The following is a 26,374-nucleotide window of genomic DNA, read 5'->3' as shown; positions in this document are numbered from 1 at the left end:
CTAAAAAGCCGTGGAGGCCAGCTTATTTATTTTGGAATCCGGTATTTGTCTATTTTACATCTTCGTCGGTTCTACTGACTAGTGTCTTTGCATCTGACGAGCCTTCGTTGTGGAAGTACTCTCAAAGTTTTTCTGAGCCTTTGGTCTGTAGTGACATTGTTAAATTTTTAATAAACCTCTCTCTTCCGGAAAGAACCAGGCAAAATGCTGGCGGCGATGGAACTGTAGACCGTACCCAATGCTCTTCAGGTGGCCTGCCCGTCGAGCTGGCGAGCGGGACGCCACGATTTCACCCAGCACGAGTACAACAAGAAAACACCTCGACGAAAGCAACAGGAGCACGAAACCGAAACAGGGAAATCCCGGGCTCCTGGGCCTGGCCTCTGCCGGCGGCGATCTCTTCTCATCCACAAGCAACGCGTCGCCCGCGCCGGGCGCAGCAACAGGACGTGTGGGCCACGGCCGGTCTGCGCGCGCGGGCCGGTTCGGCGGCTTGTGTTTGTTGTATCTTGCGCGGAGAAGCTGACGGCGCAAGAGGGGAGGGGAGGGAGAGAGAGAGAGAGAGAGAGAGAGAGGGGGGGGGGGGGGGGTGCGCTAGTCCTACAGGGCATCTGAGCTGGCCGCGCCACCTGTCTTTTTAGTTTTTAAGGTAGCATGGTGCCCGTGGTTTCGAGAGAGGAGACGGCTGACACTGGGCAACCATTACCAACCAAGCACCTGCAGTTACCGTATGGATCACACAGCAGCTTGAAGGAAAATGGGGGCTTCGAGATCGGCTTCGATAGCGACTAAATTGGAGTGAAGAATCCGGGAGCAACCGACGTGAAGAATCCGTTTCTAAGATCACATTAACCTTTTTTGGAAAAAAAACTGAAACCATTTTTCTAAGACGGAGAAAAACAAAAAATCCTCCCACGGGCGCCCATGGCCCACCTCGCTGCCCAGAATCTTCCCCGCGGGCCCACGGCCGGTCGGGACAAGTGGCTCGCAATCCCTCCCCAAATTCCACTCTCCCACCACATCCACAAATAATCCTCATCCCCCTCCCTCGTTCGCTTCCGCCATCGATCAGATCAACCAGCAAAATACCCCGCGAACGCCACCGGCGAGCGAGCGAGCGCGGCTCACGTCCACAGGGGGCCGGCAGCAGTAGGCGCCCCCCCCCCCCCACCCCCGCGCGAATCCACAGGCAGCCGCGGCGTGGTGGAGCCAGGATCACCAGCCAGCGCCCGCGCCCCGCGGATAAAAGCGCCCGCGCGGCCGTGAGAGGGAAGAGGCGGAAGCAGAGCCAGCGTCAGCGCGTGTGGTCGGGTGGCGGGCCGAGGAGGGCGCGCGGCGATGGCGGCGGCGGCCGTGGCGACCGTGACCTCCCCATCCCCCGCCTCCAGGCGGCTGCTTCCCTCCTGCTCCGCCGCCCCGTCCCTCCTCCGGCTCCCGCGGCCGGGCAGGCGGCTCCGGCGCGCGCTGCTGGTCGTCTCGGCGGCCGCTGCGGCGGGGGACGAGGCGGACGTGCTGCCGGGCCCCGGGGGCGAAGCGGAGGCGGCGGTGCCGGGGAGGCTCGAGGAGCCGCGGGACGAGCCGCTGGGGGGGAGCCAGCTCGACATCGGCGGGCTCGCCTTCCAGGGTGACGTGGGCGGGGGCTTCGCCGGCGGCGGCGGTGGGGCGGGCTCCGGCGGCGGGGGCGGGAACAAGACGCTGGACCGCGGGATCAACACGGCCATCGTGCTCGGGGCCAGCACCTACGCGCTCACCAAGCTCCTCACCGTCGACCAGGACTACTGGCATGTACGACTCTTCATTTTGACTCCCTTCTTCTAGCTTTGATTCTCGATTAGTTTCGGAGTTAGTGTTAGCAAGCCTTGATTTGGGGGGTCGTATTGATTGGATTCTGTGCAGGGGTGGACGATCTTTGAGATCCTCCGGTACATGCCCGAGCACAACTGGTCGGCATACGAGGAGGCTCTCAAGGCCAACCCGGTTCTGGCCAAGATGATGATCAGTGGCGTCGTCTACTCCCTCGGTGATTGGATCGCGCAGGTGCGTGCTCTGATCCATTTCCGTGGCAATATTTACCGTTGCAATGGTGTGATAACTAACTCTACCGCTGCTTATGCTTGCAGTGCTACGAAGGCAAGCCGATCTTTGATTTTGACCGTGCTCGGATGTTCCGGTCTGGCCTTGTTGGGTTCACTCTTCATGGGTCACTTTCTCACTACTACTACCATATCTGTGAGGTAACCATTGTCGCATTACCTTGTCAGCTATCTTGGTTCATTAAGTAGCAGTTGTCCATGTGATGCATATTTTGACAGCACCAAATGTTTAAGGAAGTTCTTGATTTGATGAATTGATTATACAAAGTGATGAATTGACAAGTGATCCCATCAACTGATTTGAAAAACAATGATGCCGGTTTGTGCGGGTTGACATGCTTAGATGCTTAAGTGATTGAATCATGTAATCAATTAAATAACGTTAAAAGTTGTTTAAGACTGATAAGTACAGAGCCTTGAATTGGTGCATATTACCGTAATTGGGGGGGGGGGGTCGCGTTGAATCTACATTGCTGTGTGCATCCTTGTATTTTAAACAAATGGGAGAGCAAATATGCAGTCTACGGCCGATCTGAGGGAGTAAATAATTTTCTTATGGTGACAGGCACTGCTCCCATTCAAGGATTGGTGGGTTGTCCCGGCAAAGGTTGCATTCGATCAGACAATCTGGTCTGCAGTTTGGAACAGCATCTACTTTGTGGTCTTGGGTTTTCTTCGGTTGGAATCACCTACCACTATCTACAAAGAGCTCAAGTCCATGTTCTGGCCCATGCTTACGGTAAGCAGCCATCTTCTTTGAATATATGTATCATGTTTCTTCAGTATGCAGAAGTAATTGGTGCCAAAAAAAAGTAGCGCTGTTATGCATGTTATTCTTTATTAGTTGAAGTGTGTTTATGTGAATTCTTTGCTTGAGAAATATCCCTGATCCTTGGGATGATTGTCCAGCTTCCCAAGTTCTGATCCATAGGTTGTGATATGCATATAGTGTATTTGCTTCTGGCTTTGGGTAAAAAGGGATAACTTTTATAGACTGTTCACTTAGCGGATAACTCATCGAACTTTAATTAAATGAAGGTTAACAATAGCAAACTCCTATAGTGAAACCTCCATATTGTTTATTCTATGCTTCTACAACCCTCGCTTCACTATCACGGAGGTTTTCAACTGAATACATAACAGGCTATAACCTACCTGTTTCTTAATCATGTTCCTGCAAACATTTATACACCACCATATTCTATTTATCTGAGTTTCTCCTATTGTAACAGATGATAACATTGGTTTCAATTGTTGTTGCAGGCTGGGTGGAAGTTGTGGCCTTTTGCGCACTTGATTACATATGGTGTGATTCCTGTTGAGCAAAGGCTTCTATGGGTCGACTGTGTGGAGCTAGTCTGGGTCACGATACTGTCAACGTGAGTTTTGCCATCTTTTTTCTTCTTCTAATTTTACCTACCGCAGCTAAACTTAACAAACTAAAACCTAACCTTTTTTCACCTAGTTACTCAAATGAGAAGTCGGAGGCAAGAAATTCTGATGGTATCTCCACACCAGATGCTTCAAAGGTAAAGTATATCTATTTGATGTCTGATGAGTCGTGCCAACATTCAACATTGTATTATCGTGTTAACACTAAAAGGTCTTGCCTCCTTTTCAGGACAACTCTAGATAGCAACTAGAGACACCATGGAAGCAGCTTTGCGTTACATCGTTTCAGGGTTGATGTAAATTGTACAATTTTTGCTGCAGCAGCTCTGCAGGTGTAACCTTTTTCGTTCTTTTATAGATATACATGAAACACGAATTGTGCAGCATGTGCCATAGACAATTAGAAAGAAATTAGCTTTGCTCTAGAACTGCCGATGAAATCAGATTTGGACGGAAATGCAGCAATCATGGACTCGTGGTCCTGAAAATTTTGCCAGTTTTGCGCACCCGGACTATCTTGCTGGTTATCAGTGGCCGAAGCCATACTGGACCGGTGTACGCAGAGTTGGACGGTAATGCAGCGATCAGTGCCAGAAGCCAGAGGAAGCCGCGGAAGAAAGGCCAACTTGTTAAAACTTGAAGCGCCGGTCGCCACGTTGGCCATACGGGATTTCTACCAAGGAAGCGAGATGAGCATCAAGGGTGGACAACTGGGGAGGTACAATGCTTGTTTGCTTTCACTTGAACCAAGTTTTTCTTAATGCAAAAACAGAGCGATTCTGTACAACTGAACAAGCAGAAAAAAAGAAAGAAAAAAAAACAGAGAAACTCTAGTGCAAATGCCTGTACGCCAGTATGTGATAGAACAAGCAGAAAAGTAAGGGGAGAAAAAGCTCTTGTACAGGTACCTATACGCCAGTATGTGATATGTAATGATATGCAGCTCAATTTGTGTACCTTCCAAACCATGAAACCGACGTAGAGATGCAGCACATCAACTGATCAACATCTACCAGCTTTCCTTATGGTACTCCAGACTTCACTTGAGAGTGCCAGATGTTGGGCAAAATTTGGAATTGACCGTATTTTCTCCCACAGTTTTGTCTACAGATTTAGTCGCCAACCCTGTTTTGTACAAACACTGTTATTGTAGCGTGGTGCATTTGGAAGGTTAGGGATGCCCACGGTGGTGATAGATGTTCAGACAAGTGCTGACGCAAACTTTCAGACTTGATGTAATAAGAAGAATCTACTAATTTGGCTTACCATTTCAAGTTTTTCAGTTCTTCAGATGTGTTTTGCCCGTTGCAGATGTTTTTTTTGTACATGCTGCAAAGTTTCACCCAAAAATATATAAAAATTATGGAGTCATGAAACTTCCTCCATCCTAACTTATAAGCCGGTTTAACTTTTCTATGTGTAACTTTTGCTACGTATCTAGATATATATTATCTCTAGATATATAAAATTAAAATGATCTATAATTTAGAAAGGAGAGAGTAGTATGACATGGAATCATGGACACATGTCCTGAAATGTGAAAACTACATGTCAGATTTTAACTGCGCTGGTTTCTCACGCAAGCGAGATAAGCTGATCAAAATGTATTTACGAGGATAAACAATTAAACATACCGTGTTTTCACCAAAACAAAACATTTAGCGGCAAAAGTAGAGAAACTGTAGCGCGGGTGCCTGTACTGTACACTTGTCTGAGACATAAATGCCCGTACTTCACTGATATGACATTTTCTGAACCATGAAGCCTATACAAAAGTCTACTGTGCAGCTAAGAGATTCTAGTAAATATCACAACACCATTTGCAGATTACTTCATGCCATCAGCAGCCTTCATATCCTGGAGCATGGCTTTGGCTGCCAACTTTTTGGCGTCATCCTTGGTGATGCCCGTCCGAGTGGCCTTGTATGCAGTCCCTTTGGTCTGCACTTCTGCGACGACTGATGATACTCGGTTATCATGAGTTACCGTGTACGTAATGCCGTAAGCTCTGCTAGCACAAAATTCATTCAGCTCTTTCACAGGGTCCATCTCCAGAGTGTCTGGGGTAGCAAGAGGTTCCAGTAACCGTTTCATGCTTCTCCAAACAATCTCTTTGTCGCACTTGCTATCAACATATATTGCACCGGCAATAGATTCAATTACGTCACCGAGAACCTGCATGTATGCAAATAAGTCATGCTGCTCCAAAATGGAAAGAGGGAGCCATTTCCCAAGATTAATCACCGGTATCCTACTATGTTAAGGCGTCTTCATTTATTTATTTATTTGGATCAAAGGCATAAGCACAGCTTTATATAAAGCATCAGATCATTTAGCTGGGTTTACCAGCATCACATCAACGCAAAACAATCAAATTTGCAAGACTGAAGGGCATTTCACTTATCACATGCACCAACACCGATCTCAGTTTTAAGACCTAACAGGCTGAGGCATGAGCTGCTAACAGCTCTGTCTGGCATTAGTTAGGATTGTTAGAGATAAGTTTCTATTTGTTAGCACTTAGTTAGCACCTTATTCATCTCCTGGTTAATAAAGTTAGTTACACACAGAAGGTGAAACAAATTAAGAATTGAGGTAGCCGGTTACTGCTACTTAGGCTAGGGGCAGTTTATCACGAAATCTGGCAACAGAACACTGAAAAATGCACTATTAACGTGCTAAAAAGATCCACAATATCAGCCACCCAGAAGGAACTGACAGTCGAGAAGTCGAACCTTGGGTAGACCGATGCCAGCTTCCCAGCCATATGATGGACCAGAAAATGACTGCTTGAAAGTGTCAAGGTAGTCAGCCATCCTTCTGTACAGTGCAGATGATAAATGAAGAATATGCTTATGTAATCCTGCTTTAACCGCAGCATGAGCGTAGCAATAGTTGTTCACAGAAGCAGATCTCAAATCCGTCAACAATTCTGGAGTGCATTCAGGGTACTGATGGTAGAAATAATCAGTGAAAATATGATCTAATACAGCATCTCCAAGAAACTCGAGCCGCTGCACAGGTGCATGAAGTCATAAGTAACTCAATAAAACTGTTAAATTGTTTATCACTGCTTGATACAAACTTCGATTTAGCAGAAGCAACATGCACAATATCAAAATTATGTATAGATGATGCATAATATAAAGAAATATATCCTTTTCAGTGGTAATATAGGAAACAACAAAACCATGTTTTCAAGCTACTTCTGTTTCCTAAGATGCAAACGATACAAAATTGCACTGTGCAAACTAAAAAAAGCTTATTATTCAGTTCATGCTATGTAGTAACAAGAAAGGCTAGATCGTTAATATTATGGACTACTGGGTGCTCCCAAGTAGTGTTTATGCACAACATTACACGCTCAGAAATGAAAAACTGAACCTTGTATAGACCACTTATTACGCATTTTTTACAGCAGTGTATACAAATTTTACCATAGAATATACCCTTAAATATTATATTGTAACTAAGGCATTGTAATTTTACCATATAATATTAAAAAAAATGATCATGGGCGTATTTCGTTACCTGGATCATTCCAGGGCATATGCCATTGTGCATCAACATAATGTCACCTAAAATATTTTATTGATATCCACAATAGTGTATTTCATTACCTCGTGTTTTCGACTTGTTATTACTCTTGTTCCAAACGGAACTAATAGCATCCAATACACTACTTGGTCCACCAAACATAAATGTGAGTTAAATCTAAACTTGGCTGTCTAAACACCTGTCCTAGAATATGCAAAACATTCTGTTCAAGTTTGTTACAGTGTTTGTCATCCATTGTTATAAGGCTATGAACTATTTTCTAGGATATGAGGCCATGAATAATCTTGACTGAAGTACACCAACAGTGCTCCAACTTTCCCGATTTGGGGGTGTCACCTAGGTCACCAAACTATTAATATGCAGATCAAGAACCCTAAACTTGTTGATTGTGCCTCCTGGGTCCAAATATCAGTAATCAACAAATTCTTGCCTATGTGGCATGCCATTTTGGTCTCTCCATCCCTCCGTCTTCCTTCCAACCGCCAAGATAGAGAAAGGAAAAAGATGTTAGGAAATGACATATGGGTCATGAAAGATTTTAAACTTTTTTAGTGGTTGTCATATGGAGCCAAATAGATGGAAACATTAGGTGACATGGAGGCCAGGTAGGCAGATCAGCACTGAATAGAGTGATTTGAGCCTTGAGTGAAAGGTTAGTAAGTATAGTGACCTCGACCTGCAAATTTATAGCTCGGTGACCTAGACGACACCCCCGAACAAGTTTATGAACCGCTGGTGAATATTACTCTATTGTCTTTCTGGCGTAAGATATGTTTGACTTAACTCTCCTGTCCATTTGCTTGCATCCAAAACTAATTAGGTCCAACAAGATACACCATCTTCTGAAACTTACTGGACTATACTTTCTGTATTGTACTTACAAAATCAAAGAGGGTAGTACCCTACCCTTTCTCTTATCTGAACAGGGGAAATGGTGAAGGAGCAGAGCAATGCCCATCCTGTCCCCACATTCAGGATAAAATGCAGGGGCATTATGGTACATTCACCTGAGTTTAATAATGCTTTTAGCAAGGCATCCATACATATTTGATACACTGTTACATGCCCCCAACCCCCCAACATTATGAGTTCACATTTTCATTTCAGTACACTAAGTTGTGGTTGAATAAGAGACAGCAAAAAAAATGATTACTTATAAGAGAGATACCCCCACAGGGAAGTATTCGAAAACAAACAGTAACTATCAAATCTCAAACGGAGAAGTGTTTAGAGGCTTAGATCAACCTGATAACATGCAGTAGTGCCAGCAATCTGATATGAACCATGTGTCAGTGCTTCCACCAGTAATGAAGGATCATTGAAATCATAGCCAAGCATCTCCTCCAAACTTCTCCGATTAATGAACTCTTCAGACTTGATTGTAACTTTCCTTTCAATTGGCATGTTGTGAAACTCTATATCCATTCCTAAAGATTTCATGAAAAAGTATGCTCCCTGCTCACCGGCAGCACTAAGATAGGCCCCAATTAAGGCCTCAACCGAATCTGCAATTCTCTTACTTTTAATAGACAGTTTCAGTTTCCTCAGGCTATACATATTGGGACTTTGGATGACGATTTTACTGCTACCACATGTATCATAGCCAAGCCCTGGAATGATCCACGTTTCTGGGTGGAAAGGTTCACTTCGAATATATCCCTGAAAACAAAGCAAAAGACACAACGGTTGTAATAGAACAGAAAAGGTACACATAAATACTTTGTACAACAAGAGAAGGCAAATAATTGACAACAACAATTGTAATAGAACAGAAAAGGTACACATAAACACTTTGTACACATAAATACTTTGTACAACAAGGAGCTATTAAGCAGCTTTTATATATTTCAGGCAGCCTTGAAAGGAGGACAATATTTGGACACGTCCATGTTGTAAATGGCTAATATTTTCATTGGAAGGAATATTTAGACAATGGACACCGGAGGATTTGGGATCAGGGAACAAAGATTATTAACCAAGACCTAATGCACGACAAAATACTTAAGACTCCCAACCAAGAAGTAAAGAGTACCACAAGATTGTTACTGCAGGCCAGCTGGCATAAAGCTGCATTCGAGATCAAGTTTTTCTTCATCTTGGTTAGCATGCCCTCATGCTGATGTTTGTATTTGCTAAAAAGGTGTTGAGTTGCAATATACTTGAGAAAAGAATCCCCTAGTGTTTCTAATGATTCCTGCGAAAATTCCTCTTGGCATTTTTTTGTTGTCAGTGCTTCCAGAATCTGCAAGTCATTACACAAGCGGTAAACATAAAGAAAACTCTTGTACAGATAGTGCATAGAGGGATAATATTCATGCTGGTGACAACAAATGATGAGCCTGTGGCATTCCAATGCTTACTGAAAATTTTAAAGGGAATATGAAGCAACTTGCATTTCAGGCATGTTGATCAGTTTTTAAATACCTCTGATCCCACGTCAAACCTTTTTAGCTTTGACCATCTATAGCTAAAACTTCAAATAGATTGACAACATAAAGTCAACATTCTTAGGTTCATCATAAAAATGTAAAATTATTTTTATTCGTAATTTTGTAGATATTATTAGTCAAAGTGTCATATTGGAGACTATGACGATACATCAATAGACTTGTATTTGCGACCAAAGGGAGTATTCATGAATTGATAGTTCCTATTTGCAAATTCAGCAACTGCACAAACAGTAGCACTCATCCAAGACTAATTCCGAGGGGATGAAAAAAAGTCATTTCAAAAAGAAAGAAATATAATGACAAGTACTAATGGTACTCAGAACTCATCTGAAGAAGTGGCCAGAACAATTTCCAGAGTGTAGACTACTGAAATAGTTTATATTGGAAACAAAGAGCTTTGTTCTCACGTGTGGAGTGTAACAAGCTGGCTTAGCAGCTAGATTGTTGAAGTTATTGCTGTACACAAAATAGAGCTGCAATAGAATGCGAACCTTTAATGATGGTATGTCAAACTGCTGCATTATTGGACCCAATTGCCTTTTCAACTTCACAGAAAGAAGCATACACTGGATACGATACATTATAGAAGGAATAAATGAAAAGCTATACAAAGTATGTGCTGACAGCGGTGACATCACAACTATGCAGAGTTCAGGTGGCAATTCAACAGCATTCCTATTGCTAGTTTCTGAAACAAGGAAAAAAAGAAATGGAGTCAGTCATCTGACAAACAAGTAACTTTAAGTAGACTATTATATACCTTATGGCCCACAACTAGAATCCAGCCAACTTGTCTACCCAACAAAAAGCTACACTAAGAACTTCTCAGGAAAACCAGCCAAAAGCTGAATCTCTCAAAGCCACAGACAAAGAAACAAGCCAGCCTTCCCACATGGACATAGCTTCCAACTCCCTTACTAAGATTGTCATATCTCCATTACTCTCTGTTCAGCTTAAACAATCTTTGAGAGAAGCATGAAAAGAAAAAAAAAACTCAACCGGTGGGGGAAGAACTGCCCCCACGGCATTGCAATTAAGAAGGGACCGTATGATCCCGGCCGAGAAAACCCCCCGAACCCTGGGCCATGCCCATATGGGCCAAACCGAACTTGGGCCAGCGTATACCGTTACCCAGGCCGGCGACGCACCACAACCACAAGTGTTGGAGTATATTGAGCCCATGTGTATTGTGGCCCATAGAGGCCCATGTATATAACCTCTATACCCTGTTTAGGGTTTGGAATGGGAAAAATACTCTTCTTCATGGTATCTTTAGCCTAGGTTGCTCTCTCTCCTCTCTCCACCCTCCAGCCCGCCGCCGCCGCCAGCCACCATGGCCGGCCGCCGGCCCCTCCTCCTCCCCTCTCCTCCTTCCCTCCCCTCTCTTCTTCCTCTCCCTCCTCTGCTCCCGCACGCGCCGATCTGGGCGCCTGGGCCGCCGCTTCCCGGTATTCCCGCCGCCTCGCTGGTCCTCGAGGGGGGGCCGGCCGCGGGCGCCGCGGCTCCTCTACTCCAGGTGCCGCAGGGGCCGTGGCAGTAGCCTCCTGCTGCCCTAGGTCCCCTGCAGCCCGACGCCACCGCTGCCGCAGCAGATGCTGGCGCGGGCGCCGGGGCTGCGGGACCCCAGCCACGTGCCGCCGTCGATCCGGCCGTCCTGCGGGCCACTGCGCAGCTGCTGCAGGCCGCGGGCGCCGATCCAGCCGCCCTGCAGGCCGTAGTGCAGCTGCTGCCGGCCGCGGGCGCCGATCCCGCCGCCGCCGCTGTGGCCCACCGCGCTGCTGTCGCTGCGGGCACGCAGCCCGTCGTCGATGCAGCGCATGGTGTCGTACGGTCTGGCCTCGGGATGGCGCCCGAAGATGCGCCGCTCTCCGCCGCCGCCTTCCGAGGACAGCAGGCCGACGCTGCTCTCGCCGCGGCCCTCCTCGCCGCCAAGTCGGAGGCTTCAGCAGCCTAGGAGCGGGTCCGTGTGGCTGCCCTCGCCTAGGAACACGAGCGCGCCACGGCCGACGCCCTCGCTCTCCGGGTCGCCGAGGCGGAGTGCTACCTCCGCATCTCCTCCGGCCAACCCGTCGACCCTGAGCCCGGCACCTCCTCCTCCTTCCAGGCCCCGCCAGCTGGATCTGGAGCCCGGTACGACCCGACCGAACCCATGGTCGCCCAGCTCCACCTCCAGGCAGCCGGCGTCCAGAACATCAGGGCCCTGGTCTCCGTCCTCCTCGACCCCGCGTCCTCCTCCTACAGCCGCTGGCGGGACCAGGTCCTCCTCACCCTCCGCCGCTACGCCCTCGATGACCACGTCCTCGTCGACTCGCCGATCGAGGCGTGGGACCCCGCCGCGCTCGTTGCTGCTCCACCGGCCTCCTCCACTGCTCCTGCCACCTCCCTCCTTGGTGCTGCTCCCGCCGGGCAGACCGGAGGAGGGGAGGGGGGGGCGTGGACGTCGCCGGCGACGGGGTGGTGGAGGTGGCACTGGTGGCCTTGCTCCTGGGGATACCGGTACCGGTGGGGGCCGTCGGGGCGCGCCGACCCCAGCTCCCGCTCCTGCCCATACCCCTGGAGGTACGCCCTGGCCATCCTTCAGCAACCCATGGTCAGGGCGCATGTCGATGTGGCCATTCCAGGGTCCGGCAGGAGGGCTTCGTCCTCAGCTCCAGCCGGCGACCATGTTGATGGGTCTTGCCTTCCTGTCACCGCCGTGGGTTCTGCTCCTCGTCTTCCTAATGTTCTTGTTGCTCCTCGAATGGTTCACAACCTTCTTTCTATTCGCCAGTTTACTACTGACAACTCCTGTTCTATCGAATTTGACTCCTCTGGTCTTACTGTGACAGCCCGGCGTCCACTCCTCCGATGTGACAGCCCGGGGCCCCTTTACACCCTTCGGCTTCCTGCTTCCGCTGCCTCGCCTTCGGCTTCTCTGTCTGCTGCTTTTGCCGTGACACCTTCTTCCACCACCTGGCACCGCCGGCTTGGTCACCCCGGCCGCGACGTTTTGGCTCAGCTCAGCCGTAGTACCGATGCTCCTTGTACTAAGGCTCCTGCTGAGCACCTCTGTCATGCGTGCCAGTTAGGTCATCATGTTAGACTTCCGTTTTCTTCTTCTTCTTCACATGCTGCGCATGCTTTTGATCTGATTCACTGTGACCTGTGGACATCTCCTGTACTCAGCATGTCTGGTTATAAATATTATCTGATCATTGTTGATGATTTTTCTCATTACTCTTGGACTTTTCCTTTGCGCGCCAAGTCTGAGACCTTCCCCACCCTCCTCCACTTCTTTGCCTGGGTGTCCACTCAGTTCAGCCTCACAGTTAAGGCCGTCCAGTGTGACAACAGGCGGGAGTTCGATAACTCCACCTCCCGGTCCTTCTTCCTGTCTCGAGGTGTTCAGCTGCGTATACCTCTCCTCAGAACGGCAAGGCTGAGCGGATGATTCGCACTACGAACGACGTCGTGCGCACCCTTCTGATCCAGGCCTCTCTGCCCCCGCGCTTCAGGGCTGAGAGCCTCCACACCGCCACCTACCTGCTCAACCGTCTCCCGTCCACTGCTTCTCCTACTCCCACTCCACACCACGCTCTCTTCGGTACCCCTCCTCTCTACGACCACCTTCGGGTCTTCGGGTGTGCGTGTTACCCTAACACCTCCGCCACTGCTTCTCACAAGCTGGCGCCCCGCTCGACTCGTTGTGTGTTCCTCGGGTACTCCCCTGACCACAAGGGGTACCGATGCCTTGACCTCACCTCTCGCCGCGTTCTGATCTCCCGACACGTCGTCTTTGACAAGTCGGATTTCCCCTACTCTACCTCCTCTACACCTTCTCCTGACCCCGAGCTGGAGACTCTATTTCCGACTGACCCGGTGGTTCAGCCACCGTTACCTGTCTGTCCTTTTCCTGCAGGTTTCCCCGGCACGCCGGCACCGTTTTCGGTGATCCCTGCTGCGTCGAGCGTGGCCCCGGTGCCCGCGGTCGCCGGACCTCCGGTCGTGCCGCGCGCGGACTCGGTGTCTCCCGCTGCGCCACGCGCGGCCCTGCTGCCTTCCCGTGCACCTGTGTGGTACGCCCAGCCAGTGCAGGTGTACCGGCGTCGCTCGGCGCCGACCCCGACACCACAGCGGTACGCTGAGCCGGTGCAGGTGTACCGGCGTCGTTCGGCGCCAACACTAGCACCACCTCCTGCTCTGGAGGCTCCTGTGACGCTGACGCCGGAGCCGTCGCCGCCGCCGCCGCCGCCTCCGGCTCCCTCTCGAGCCCAGCTGGAGGTATACCACCCGCCAGTCATCCATCGGGATCCTCGGCATATCCATCCCATAGTGACTCGGCGGATGGCATCTCAGGCCGCGACTCTCTCCGGTACCCTCCTCTGTCCGCGACGCCTTGGCGGATCCTCACTGGCGTCGCGTCGCGCGATGGAAGTGGAGTACGCGGCTCTTCTTGCCAACCAGACGTGGGACCTCGTGCCGCGTTCGTCTGGTTGCAATGTGGTGACTGGCAAGTGGATCTGGACGCATAAGCGTCGGGCTGATGGCACACTGGAGCGCTACAAGGCTCGCTGGGTTCTCCAGGGGTTCACTCAGCGGCCTGGTGTGGACTATGATGAGACCTTCAACCCAATCGTGAAGCCTGCTACGGTGCGCACTGTCCTCTCGCTTGCGCTCTCGCGCTCTTGGCCTGTGCACCAACTGGACGTGAAGAATGCGTCTCTTCACGGCATTCTGTTAGAGACTGTCTACTGCTCTCAGCCAGCGGGATTTGTGGATTCGAGTCGTCCGGATATGGTCTGCCGGCTCAACAAGTCTCTCTATGGACTGAAGCAGGCTCCTCGGGCTTGGTACTCTCGGTTCGCCACGTTCTTGCTGACATTGGGGTTCACCGAGGCCAAGTCTGACACGTCTCTCTTCGTCTACCGCCATGGGGATGAGACTTTCTATCTGCTGCTCTACGTTGATGACATTGTGCTCACAGCCTCTAGTTAGCAGTTGCTTCAGAATGTCATCTCCTCTCTGCAGCAGGGTTTGCTATGAAGGATCTCGGTCAGCTCCACCACTTCTTGGGCGTCACTGTTGAGCCTCGCCCGTCTGGTCTTCTTATGCAACAGCGGCAATACGCACTCGATATCTTGGAGCGGGCTGGGATGACTGATTGCAAGCCCTGCTCCACTCCTGTCGACACTCAGGCGAAGCTGTCCGCTGATCTGGGTGATCCGGTGGCTGATCCTACTGCCTACCGGAGTCTGGCCGGTGCTTTGCAGTACCTCACCTTCACCAGGCTGGACCTCACCTACGCTGTCCAGCATGTCTGTCTCCGTATGCATGATCCCCGGGAGTCACACCTTGCTGCGCTGAAGCGTCTCCTCCGCTACGTCCGTGGCACTGTGGACCTCGGCCTGGTACTTCACCGCTCGTCCTCTGTTGAGCTGGTGGTCTACACCGACGCTGACTGGGCTGGCTGCCCGGACACTCGTCGCTCCACTTCCGGCTACGCCGTCTTTCTGGGCGGCAACCTGGTCTCCTGGTCGTCCAAGCGGCAGCCGGTTGTCTCTCACTCCAGTGCCGAGTCGGAGTATCGGGCTGTCGCTAACGGCGTAGCGGAGGCGTCCTGGCTACGACAGCTCTTGGCGGAGCTCCATAGCCCGCTCGCCAAGAGCACGCTCGTCTACTGCGACAACGTCAGCGCCATGTATCTCTCCACCAACCCCGTCTAGCATCAGCGGACAAAGCACGTGGAGATCGACCTACACTTCGTGCGCGACAGAGTCGCAATCGGTGATGTTCGGGTCCTCCATGTCCCGACTACCTCCCAGTTTGCTGACATCTTCACCAAGGGGCTGCCCTCCTCGACCTTCTCGGAGTTTCGATCCAGCCTCAACGTAGCCGGTGGCTAGTTGTGGCTGTGGGGGGGGGGGGTATTTGCCCTTTGTACTCTATTTGTACTCTCTTTTTGTCCAGTCTTGAACACCGCTGCGCCAGTTGTTCAGACTGCGGGGGGGTGTTGGAGTATATTGAGCCCATGTGTATTGTGGCCCATAGAGGCCCATGTATATAACCTCTATACCCTGTTTAGGGTTTGGAATGGGAAAAATACTCTTCTTCAACAAGCCAGCGAGCACAGCGAGGGGGGTCTTTTTGGGTGCAATACCAGGGTTCGAACCCTGGTCGGTGGGCACGACCACAACCAGCCACACCACTGAGCTATTGCTCAGTTTGCGAGAAGCATGAAAAGTACTACTTTCTCCAGAAGGCTTTTGTAGAGTAATTTAGAGTTGAAGCAAATGTAGCTTTTGCAAGTTCATGAAATATGCTTGTACGCATTAAATAAGCCTGGTATCAATACACAACCCTTCTTGTGATATATTAAATTCAAGAACATGTAGTATTCGAATGTATCCACCTTTAAAGAAAACAAAAGCAAAAATGTGGCATATTTCCTGTGTCTGAAGTAACCAAGTAACCATGAACTATGGTTTAATTTAGAGCTGTATAATAGAATATTCAAAATGTTGAATAAGAATGTTTTTAAAATGACAACTGAGTTTAAATCATGTGCTATATATCCGTAGTTAGAGAAGGTAGAAGCTGTCAGCATATCCTTGGAAAGGTTTTGTTCAAACTGTCATTTACAACGCCCTAAAAAAACTGTTATTTACAACATATACCCATAAATTAGATAGCTTGTAGTTTTGCAATAGCACACCAAACATAAACTCCATAGTAAAAACATAGATGAGATAGAAAAAAATCTTTCCATGTTGCTTGACATTACGTACTGATGGACTCATATGTCTCACAACTCTCGAGTCAGTTATGCTAAGTTCTGCAACTGTGAGGCCCATATGTTAAAGTTGTATAAGGAACACGCGCATGTTTAAGTGTTTCCATCTCAAAAGATTTGAGCACAAACTAATTGATTTAGCACATGGTGCACATACCCAAGACGATGCATAGCAACAGGCACAAACTAATTACTCTCATCAGAAAGGTACCTTTTTTTTCTTGACAATTGCCCTTTTGGAGGAAATTCCGCACTTTCAAAATCTTACTGGCAGCCAAGAGAGGTTGATCTTCACATGTTAAATCAAGGCCATGCCTGGAGAATGTAAAATAAGATATATAAGATAGATTCTACAGCTTACCAGAGAATGCCAGACAAAGAATACCACTGGGAAGACAAGCTCATACCTAGTTTTAAAATGAGTTTTGTAGCTAACAACACTACCATCACTTCGATGCAGAAGCGAATTTACATTCAAGTCAAGAAACCCAGAAACTGCATAAAGTGTGCCGTTATGTGGGGTACAGACAATAGAATTTTTAAGCGTGCACCGACATAAAGGGCCATCTTTTGTCTGCACAAAATCAGTATCTTTACAAGAATGGCAGCGTCTGATATCCTTGTTAGTAGCTTCAAGCATTGGTGACGCTGAGAATTTGATGCTGCACCAATCAATTTTTCCAGCAACTACAGGCAGAAGTAGATAAACAACTCCAGGAGATAATGGCATTTCAAGCAAGTTCTTAATAGAATCCCCAACTTCCAAATGGTCATTACTAATAATCAATGAAAGAATGGTTGTCTGAAATCTTCTAGCGACAATTACCTGAGCAGAGCGAAGTGGTGTATTATTTTCATGGAGGAACCAAAATACTTGCATCAATGAAATAGAAAAGGAAAGGATGGTATGGTAATTACAGAACAAGATAATGTGAGGCCAAAATTTACCTGTTCCTGATTCAGATGAATGATGCCAACATACCTCATGGTAACAGTTACATAATCTTGCACACCCCACAATTTGAATGAATTAGAGATGAAGTCAGATCCCATATCGGATTTTACAGCTAAAACTATCTCAGCTGGAGTAGTTTTAGAATACCCTTCCAGCGAGATCTTGTAGCAGTAATATAATCCAAGACGAGAAAAATGTAACCAATTATCCACTAATTGTTCTGGAAAGTAGTCAGGCTGCTCCTCTTTGTATTTCTCCACAACTAGATTAGGAAAGTTAAAAAGCAAACTTAGTATAATAGACCGACTCAATTGAACGTATGTATCCTAAACTGATTACCCAATTGGAAACATATGGACTCAATGAGTGAGAGTTTACTTTTGACTTATTAGACTAGACATTTCAGATATACTGAAAATGTTAATCAATAAGGATAAACTTGATAAATAAAATAGGAAAAATGATGATGAGCGTGATTTTATTTTGGCATGGGCAGCAAAACATATATTTATCTATTCCACTTTGTAACCTCCCTCCCTCCCTCCCTCCGGGGAGCACAATTAACACAGAAATGTATATGTTGACTTTTACTCAGGGAAAAATCATCCAACCTATGTAAGGAGTAACAACAAAAACATATTAACAATAACTTGAAAAAAAAATGAAACCTGCGGATTCATCTTCTATTAATTAACACAGAAATATAAGCATACCAATGTCAGGTTCATCTTCCAGAACAGTCAACTCTGGCAAGAGAGCATCTGTGAGAGCACCAATGGCATGTAATTCCCGGCAAGCCTTGAGACAAACAACCTGTTTGAGGACAGACACTTCTCCTTGAGCATAAACTGTATGTACAGGACTGCTATTTGGAAGATGCAAGGTACATGTGCCTAGTGCCTTGTCAATATTGAATCTTGGTAGAGGTTTAAAATACCTGGCATATGGAGGTAAGATATGTTAGTATTTGTGCCAGAAAAATGTTCATGGTATGAACCAAAAGAAAGCCTTATCTAAGAAAGAAAACAGACTCATCCGATGGGAGCTTTGAGCAGAAAAAGTAAATCAATGGAACACTAGAGTTTAGAGTCACCACTGCTCCAGTAGATTGAACAACATAACATTCTTCCTTGCATAGAGTGTTTGGAAGAGGTTGACAAGGAGTAGATGCCAATCTCAGAGATTCTTCACGCATTATTTGCCCACTTGCGAGAAACTCCAGTGTCTTAGAATGGGCATTGGCATCTCCCCTGATACAGCAACACAGAAAAACATCATGCAAAGGAATATGCAAAATCCAACGATATCTTCAGATAAGTTGAACTGTTGACAACAAAAGGTAACAGAGGTTAAAAGGTCCTGTAAACTGACAATTAATAAATTGACTGAACCCACATCTCAAATCACTCTAAATATTGCAAAGGGAAACAAGACAGTTTAAACCAGAAATAATAAATCAATCTAGAAAGAACAAAAGACAGGTATCTATTTAACCCTAATCCTTCATGGTATTTCTGGTATCACCATCACAAATTGGAGTTACACTGGCATGTAGATTAAGCAATCTGGAACTAAAAAGTGAACACTAGAATTTAACAGCACTAATGAGGGAATTGGGATGCATGATCCATGAAATATTCAAACAGGAATTGTAGTACCGACACCAACAAATCATGCAACCAACCACAGGTGCTGCATCCCACGATGCTATCCAATTGGTGAATAGAGATTTTAGTGGATAACGTCTAGTTGTCCACTCTTTTTTTAAAAAAAGATCTAGTTGTCTACTTTGGACCCAAAAAAAAGGAATCAAATTCCATATAGCTGAAAGAATGAAAATTTTCTGAGGAAACAACAATAGACAAAAAAATTGGAAGACGTGCCTTCTAACAAGTAAAACATAGTCAGAATTTTGCTTCCTAGCACGACCACGTGACTGTATAAAGCTGCGTACAGTTGCTGATGGATCAAAGCGGATTATCAAGTTACAACTTGGCACATCCAGGCCCTCTTCCAAAATTTGTGTGGCAATAATTAGATGCACCTACAGAAACAACTTCATCAGAGTAAAATAATTAACAGAAGGCCATGAGCACAACACGACAACATTAATGGCAAACCTTTCCTCTTCGAAATGAATCAATGATCTCTATGTGTTTATTCCTACACTGTTGTTGAGAACCTGCCATGTATCTAACAATCCACCCAGACATCTGATGTATAGTGGACAGAAGAGACTCCAATATAATGCTTGTAATAACCCTCTCAACAAAAACAATGCATCTCAAGTCTTGCATATGTCTGAAATAGAGGGAGAGAGATTGTTATTCCATGGTACACAATTAGAGAGAACATTTTACATCTGTCAGTATCATTTCATTAGCAATTTGTATCATGGGCATGTGCAGAGCAGCAGTACGTTGATCAAGATTACATCAAGATAGGTGCATGTCAGTAACCATCCAGCCAGCCATTAGAGCCATGCGGGTCCATATACCAAATTAATAGCATAAGATAGCATATGTTTAGCTGAAGCGACACATTGATTCTAAAGGACAGAGCTGCAAGGTTGGTGCGAAAGTATAGAAGAGTTTAGGTTCTGTTCATAGTTTACAGTCTTGCGGTCTGTTTCTTGTGACGTGCTTGTTTTTATGTGTGATACGTCTCATATGCCATGGTGAGCAGTTTTGAATTAGCCTCATATAGTATTCTCTTTCTATAATGCAATGACATTCAGCTCTCCTGCATTGTCAAGAAACAAAAAAAAAAGTCACATGTGATCAGAGTACATCTGCATGTATGGTCAGCTGCATGGTTCAGAATTAGACTGATTCATGTGTCATGTTGGGTAATATTAGTTCAGGTGTATGGCTATTTATACTCCCCCACCACACACCCCGGCCTCCCAAACACACTATCATCAATTTCTACAAGCAATGAATAACAATGGAACTCCGCTCTAGTCGATACGTTTTCCCCAAGTCTTTTCCCTATTGAGCTCGCTTTCCATCTAGAACTTTCTACCTTCAAACCATGCCATCAGGCCCTTTCTCATGGTAGTTACATAGCCATGGACTTGGTTTATGACACATACAAAAGTCATGTCTCAACCCAAACTAGATGGATTAATCATGAAAATGATAAGAAGAATGGACTTTGAGAATCTGAAATTAACAATGAAATGGTGTTGTACTTCATAATTTTATAAGCTTTGTAGTCTCAATATATTAATATTTCTCATGGTTCTCTCTCTTTGAGAGAAGTTCAGGTGCTACTGTGCTACCATTGCTACAATGCGCCTCCAAGAGTTCATAAAAAATTCCAACAAACTGCGGACGGATATAGCATGAAACCATCTAGGTTCATGCAAGTCTGAGCTTGAGCAAAAAATTGTTAAAGAAGAAACAAAAAAAGAAATCAATGCAGTGGATTGCAACAGTTCATGTCTAACCCGCAACCTGCTAGGCTGCTATTTTTCACATATTGGTTTCTCTTTTCTGTTTCTCCTTGCACAGTTTTTTGTTTAAGCTGAAATTTTGCATGCAATCATGCAGATGCCCTGCATGCTTTATCCATTTATACACTTGTTGGATTTTTTTCATGCACTTGGTTAGGTATAGGTGTTACCGTAATTGGTTGCATGGTAGCACCCAACACGTTGGCAGCAACCATTTATATCGACCATTTTTTGTATCTTGTTACAGCCATATGCAACAACTCAAACAAGCCAATGCGGAACAGATTTTAACATTTGACGCTTTTTGAATCAAATTGCTCGAGTCGTGTTAAACTATTTATTGTTCACGTTACAGTGTAGAGATAATTTACATGTGTTCCTGTGGTAGCCAAATCACTTACTTCAGAAGTAATGACAATCAACTCTTACATACTTAAGGTCTCAGCATTTTATCACCTGTATTCCAGAAGAGATTTGATAAGAAAATGAACTTTGGATGTCAATAACCCATCTTGCAGGTCAGCAGCAAAGTCCTCACCGATATGTCCTGATAAAATAATGAAGGATGCAGGATGTAAAACCACATCAAGATCATATATGATGTATTTCACAACTTCATATCCCTGCATCCAGTCATGTACAGCATACGTTTTTTTTTTTTGGAAGATTCAGACGATGGAGATTATGAGTTTATTGCCAAAACTTGATCAAAGTATAAGTATACTTAGTGTATACAACTTATATACTATATTCAAATTTCAAAGTGCTTTTGCACTACATTAATTTTGTGGCAATAAACAATATATTACATGAGAAACCAATAGAAGACTAATTTTAAAGAACGTGCAAAACATAAACCCTATATATGTTTGGACAGAGTGTCATAGATGATTAAAATACTATGCTAAGGCCAAATGTGTCCCTAATAATGTAAAATGCCAAGACCCAAGCAATAGCTCAGTTGGGAGAGCCTCCGGTTGACTTGAGAAGCTGCCCACCTGGCTCAAAACCCAGGGGCTCATGTGAGTGCCTCACTAAAGCTTTGGTACTCCCCACCCTCAAGACAAAACTAAGGGAACATCTTCTCCTCAAGTTCAGAGTTTTTTTTGTAGTGTAAATTGTCAAAACGTCTAGCTATTCTATCATAAGTGAATTCTACTATGGTCCACGTCCACCACACCTCTGATTCTTTGAATGCAGCATATTATCTAATGGATAGATAAAGTGGTATATATTGGCATATGTGTCACAAAGTCACATCAGTAGTTACGGATAAATAACTCCCTATTAGTAAAATAATTTATAAACAACAAAGATTGACTTAAAAGTAATTGAACACCATTGGCAAAGTTTTGCAGAGACTAATTCATATTAGTCTAAACATTCAGGGAAGTGTACATTGAATTAACATGAAAAAGGAAGAAAGATGCAATTACGTTGTACGCCCCTCTCTGTCATCTTCGATATAGTTTCAGAGAGATCATTGTATACATCTTTGGCATAGTTTCTAACAAATCCCTCAGCTCTTTCATCCAGTTTTTCACCCCAAAAGGATAAGCCGATTTCTTTATATGTTTGTAAAACCTCAGCAGCCTGAGAAAAAGCTACCAAGACATTTCAGGGCTGCACAATAAATCAATAATTATAAAAATGTTCAGCACAGTCCTCGTACCTTTGCTGCCAGCCATACTCCAAGATGGGATATGCAATATAAGAATGTCGCACTTACTTTCTTTATCCTTTTCTCCGCATTTTCGAAAGATGAACCATTCAGTTTCAACTTCAGGATTTCTAAATGCTAAGATAACACAACCAAGGTTATCCATTTGCATATCAACTCAGAACATGCTAAAATTGAATGAAGTTACAAGAAGTTTACATAAAAGAGCATGCTGAAAATGAACAAAGTTACAGGAAGTTTACACAAAAAAAGGCAGGTAGCCAGGTACTATAAAAAGCTAATTGCACAATCATGAGCATAAAACCGGATAAAAAAACAATATGTACACATCAGTACAGCTACAGCATTTTTCCAAGTATTGAACTATGGGAACATTGTGGCACTGTAGCATGTGTGTAATATAGAAAAAGTATAATATATATTTCTTCAACATCCCTTTCATGTCATTACTTCAAATTCTCTTGGACTAGATGTCAATAATACAAAAATCTATAATATTGTCATGCTACTAAACCAAAAGCATAATGCCTTAACTTACTAGTATGTAGCTTTGTCTTTTCTGATAGACTATTCAAAGTTCACTAATCATACTTTAATACTTAATACTAATTATTCATGGTGGCATATCTGTTACAGAGCAGTTATATAAGGTGTAATCATGCATACTATTTCGTCTTTAAGAACCAGAATAAAGTAATGTAGTTTACAGAGTGTTGCAGCACCCTTTAAATTTGAACCATCAAACACAAAATGCATTAGAGAAAATAAAATAAAACCAGAGAAGTTAGCTCTTTATGTCTTTTTTCCCTTCTAATTTGTGGATCATCAGAATTTTATCATTCTTAATTTAAAATTTAAAGTGAAAAATATGTGAATACTATTATTGGTACATCATATAATTCTAATTCTACAAGTATATTGATGAACGATAAATCAAAATTGATATACTTTGATATTTGAAGACAATGCCCCAGCAAAAGATCTTGCATTGCGTGTTGAGTGATGCAGAGTAACATAAATCAATGTTTTATCCAGTTAAACATCATGCCTAGAGCAGTAAATAGTACCTTTGCTTCCAATTTCTTCAAGCAACCGGTAGTATGGCTATATAACTCAGACGGTATACTGGAATCATCATACTGGACTATCCTTGTTTTAGCAAATGGAATGTATTGCGACAATGCTGATTCGCTGTCAACAGTGTACACCTTTAAAGGGAAATGCATCATGGTTTTGTTATGTGTTATCAAACATAGGATAATGGATAATGATTATCAGAAATACAGTTAATGTGAGTGTTCTATATAGTCTGACCTTCGCATTCATAAGATTCTCAAGATTGGATATTTTCACCGAATAGCTGGCACGCTGCAAATCTATAGAGAAAATTTCCCAATAGAGTTAATTAATCATAGAGGATGCACACATAAATATACAATAATGCTTCCTCATCCTTACCTTTTGAATTAATGAGCGAGGCGGTCATCCCAAATATCCTTGGTACAGGATTGGATGGTCTAGAATTCAATTGGGGGTGATAAAACTCCTACATGCAAAAGCCACACTGAAGGATTCAACTAAATTGTTGGATACACGATAAAAAGAAAAGGAAAATCTAAGACAATAATTGAAATTGAAATTTGCCAAAAACAACTAAAGAGGCATTCATGGTTCCACCTAAAATTGTACCACAATACACATACAAACATTGGACCTCCTGAACAACAAGTAGCAAAAGGAGCCTTAAAGCTTGTAACTGAATTGCGATTTGAAAAGCAGGTCAATAAATGTGCATCCCAACAAAACAAACGGGTGGGTTGTGGACAAAACTAGCAAAAGGCGCTTCCAACTTTCGGGTGACCTTAAGAATGCTGGCGTAGGGGGAATTCCCGTTGGCATGGTGGCACTCGTCGAAGATGAGAAGCGCGATGTCCCGCAGCCTGAAGAAGCTGTGGCGGAGGTTGTCTAGGAGGATCTGCGGCGTCATGACGAGGACCTCGGTCCCATCGATGGCGGCGCGCCAGGTGTCGGCGCGCCAGAGGTCGACCCCCATCTCGCCGTAGAACTGGTTGACGCGGAGGTCCGTGTGCGCCTCGATCACCCGCGCCTGCTGGCTCACGAGCACGACGGTGGGGACGAGGAAGACGGCGAAGGAGGGCGGCGGGGCGGAGCGGAGGCGGTGCGCGTAGGCGCGGAGGAGCAGCACCGCGATGAGCGTCTTCCCGGCGCCCGTCTCGAGGAACGCCACCGTGTTCCCGGCCACCGCGCGCTCCAGCGCCTCCAGCTGGTACCTGCGCCGCACGGGAGGGGGTCACCCGCATTAGCACGGTGGGGGCGCGACGCGCAGGAGGATGGGGGGGGGGGGGGGGCTCACTCACCATCTCGCCAGCGTCTGCGGATCCTCCTCCTCCGGTGGGGCGGCGGTGGCGGCGGAGCCGGCCATGGTGGCGGGGTTTTGGGAGGGTACTGTGCCCTGGGTGGGAGGCAGGCGGGGCGAGACTCGAGAGAGAATATGGATGGAGAGCGAGGTGGCGACGCTTGCGCTGCGGTTTCCTCGGTCACGGGCACACGCCCCGCCTACAAGCAACCGCCGCCCCCAGGTCACGCGCGCATGTGCGCGGCGCGGGCCGGGTGGGAACGGATTGGTGGCGTTGCTGCTTCCGGTGCGCTTTTTGACTCGGCGAGGGAGGGGAAGCGGTCAGGACTCGGGGGCAGTTGCGCTGTCGCGGCTGAGTGGAAGTAGCAGGCCCTAGCTCGATCGCTTTCACGAGCGGGCCGGTGGCTTTCCGAAATTCGCCGTACTCGGCTTTTGCTGTCACCAATTGTTCGACTCTTCGATGCGAAGCAACGCGGGTACCTTTTCAGTTTTAACGTGCAAAGTGCGAACATGTTGATGTTCTCTAGTGCTCATTTGCCCATCCCTCCTATCGCAACAATAAGTCTATATTTGGACATGGCCACAAGCGCTAAGGTGACATGCAGCAGTTCGGACGGCTATTGTCCATTATTCATTGTTAGAGTTTTCTTTTAAAGAAACATAAACAGAACTTGAAATCATAGCTAGACTTAGGGTGTGTTCGGATCCGGGGGTCTAAAGTTTAGAGGGGTCACATCAAAGAGAATCTTATCATTTATAAGTATTAAATAAAGTCTAATTATAAAACTAATTGCAGAACCCCAGTGCTAATTCGCGAGACGAATCTAATGAGGTATATTAGTCCATGATTAGCGGATGATTACTGTAGCATCACTGTTGCAAATTATGGATTAATTAGGCTCATTAAATTTGTCTCGCGAATTAGCACCCAGCTGTGTAAAAAGTTTTATAAACAGATTTTATTTAATACTTTTAAATAGCAAGATTCTCTTTGATGTGATGGGTCTAAAATTTAGAGGGCTGGAACCGAACAGGGCCTTAGAGCAGTTCTAGTAGACCCAACATGCTTAGCACTAAAGATCCATTATTTTGATCTGCTACTTAAGTATTTGGATCTACTATTTGATAATAGTACCGAGTCGGTAGTCCCATCGCTAATACCAAAAATTTAGTAACTGAAAAATACATCACATCTCTTCTAAATGAAAGGATGCATCCTTCCCTCCTATCTATATGTAAAATATAGAATAGAGATGAGAAAGGTAGAGAAAGAAGGAAGGTAGAGAAAGAAGGGAGGAAGAGAAGCTCTCCATACTCCCGCATCGTCACACCGTGATGAGATATGAGACCCACCTAAATCACTATGCCAACGAAGATGTGCCAACGAAGATGAGACGGAGATAGACAACGTGATGGAGGTAGATCCAGATACCTCCCTGCAGAGTGGAGCCCGGTTCTTTAAGGAACGACTCCGCTTAACAACCCGACGGACAGACACTCGGCTGGACGGCAGGAAGGGTCCTTCGGGATCAGGATCAGGGCTGAATCGGATAACCGTCATATTGTGTATCTTAAACAACCTGATTCCTTGTAAACAACCCAACTAGATTTTAACCTAACTTGTAACCCACGGTTGCTCGGC

General features: G+C 45.8%; 2 protein-coding genes across 4 annotated transcripts; one reads left to right on the top strand and one right to left on the bottom strand.

Moving 5' to 3' along the window:
• Nucleotides 1-1,161: 1,161 nt before the first annotated feature.
• On the top strand, nucleotides 1,162-4,493 carry LOC112876025. Of its 2 annotated transcripts, XR_003225245.1 has the most exons (8): nucleotides 1,162-1,785; nucleotides 1,897-2,037; nucleotides 2,121-2,234; nucleotides 2,659-2,832; nucleotides 3,357-3,472; nucleotides 3,559-3,622; nucleotides 3,715-3,817; nucleotides 3,983-4,473. XR_003225245.1 is itself a non-coding variant. In XM_025940053.1 (7 exons), exons 1-7 carry the CDS (start codon nucleotides 1,339-1,341, stop codon nucleotides 3,727-3,729), a joined length of 1,071 nt encoding a protein of 356 aa, XP_025795838.1. In that variant the 5' UTR covers nucleotides 1,162-1,338; the 3' UTR covers nucleotides 3,730-4,493. The 2 variants fall into 2 exon arrangements, 1 of the variants encoding a protein (XP_025795838.1); XM_025940053.1 differs by having other exon boundaries at nucleotides 3,715-4,493.
• Nucleotides 4,494-5,074: 581 nt separating this feature from the next.
• On the bottom strand, nucleotides 5,075-24,987 carry LOC112875439 (endoribonuclease Dicer homolog 2a). Of its 2 annotated transcripts, XM_025939292.1 has the most exons (20): nucleotides 24,734-24,986; nucleotides 24,217-24,646; nucleotides 23,814-23,901; nucleotides 23,670-23,731; nucleotides 23,423-23,563; nucleotides 22,347-22,472; nucleotides 22,111-22,267; nucleotides 21,131-21,221; nucleotides 19,338-19,518; nucleotides 19,101-19,261; nucleotides 18,249-18,467; nucleotides 17,931-18,154; nucleotides 17,211-17,479; nucleotides 16,670-17,088; nucleotides 16,474-16,577; nucleotides 9,985-10,181; nucleotides 9,076-9,285; nucleotides 8,289-8,702; nucleotides 6,221-6,499; nucleotides 5,075-5,660 (listed from the first exon to the last, which is right to left on the bottom strand). In XM_025939292.1, exons 1-20 carry the CDS (start codon nucleotides 24,796-24,798, stop codon nucleotides 5,313-5,315), a joined length of 4,185 nt encoding a protein of 1,394 aa, XP_025795077.1. In that variant the 5' UTR covers nucleotides 24,799-24,986; the 3' UTR covers nucleotides 5,075-5,312. The 2 variants fall into 2 exon arrangements, with proteins under 2 accessions (XP_025795077.1, XP_025795078.1); XM_025939293.1 differs by lacking the exons at nucleotides 5,075-5,660; nucleotides 6,221-6,499 and adding an exon at nucleotides 6,515-7,515 and having other exon boundaries at nucleotides 24,734-24,987.
• Between the last annotated feature and the right edge of the window lie 1,387 nt (nucleotides 24,988-26,374).

This window comes from Panicum hallii, chromosome 9 (genome assembly GCF_002211085.1).
Source record: "Panicum hallii strain FIL2 chromosome 9, PHallii_v3.1, whole genome shotgun sequence".
Lineage (NCBI taxonomy): Eukaryota > Viridiplantae > Streptophyta > Magnoliopsida > Poales > Poaceae > Panicum > Panicum hallii.
The sequence above is the reverse complement of the archived record's forward strand: the minus strand, read 5'-3'. Positions and strand labels throughout refer to the sequence as shown.

What these genes read in the sequence shown, in the direction of transcription:
- LOC112876025 (XM_025940053.1), top strand. Translation starts at nt 1,339, where the DNA reads ATGGCGGCGGCGGCCGTGGCGACCGTGACCTCCCCATCCCCCGCCTCC. An exon ending in ACTACTACCATATCTGTGAG is followed by an intron (nt 2,235 to 2,658) that starts GTAACCATTGTC and finishes TTATGGTGACAG; the next exon opens with GCACTGCTCCCATTCAAGGA. An exon ending in TGGGTCACGATACTGTCAAC is followed by an intron (nt 3,473 to 3,558) that starts GTGAGTTTTGCC and finishes TTTTTCACCTAG; the next exon opens with TTACTCAAATGAGAAGTCGG.
- LOC112875439 (XM_025939292.1), bottom strand. Translation starts at nt 24,798, where the DNA reads ATGGCCGGCTCCGCCGCCACCGCCGCCCCACCGGAGGAGGAGGATCCG. An exon ending in TGAAGAAATTGGAAGCAAAG is followed by an intron (nt 22,473 to 23,422) that starts GTACTATTTACT and finishes GTGTTATCTTAG; the next exon opens with CATTTAGAAATCCTGAAGTT. An exon ending in TTCATCTGAATCAGGAACAG is followed by an intron (nt 17,089 to 17,210) that starts GTAAATTTTGGC and finishes CGCTCTGCTCAG; the next exon opens with GTAATTGTCGCTAGAAGATT.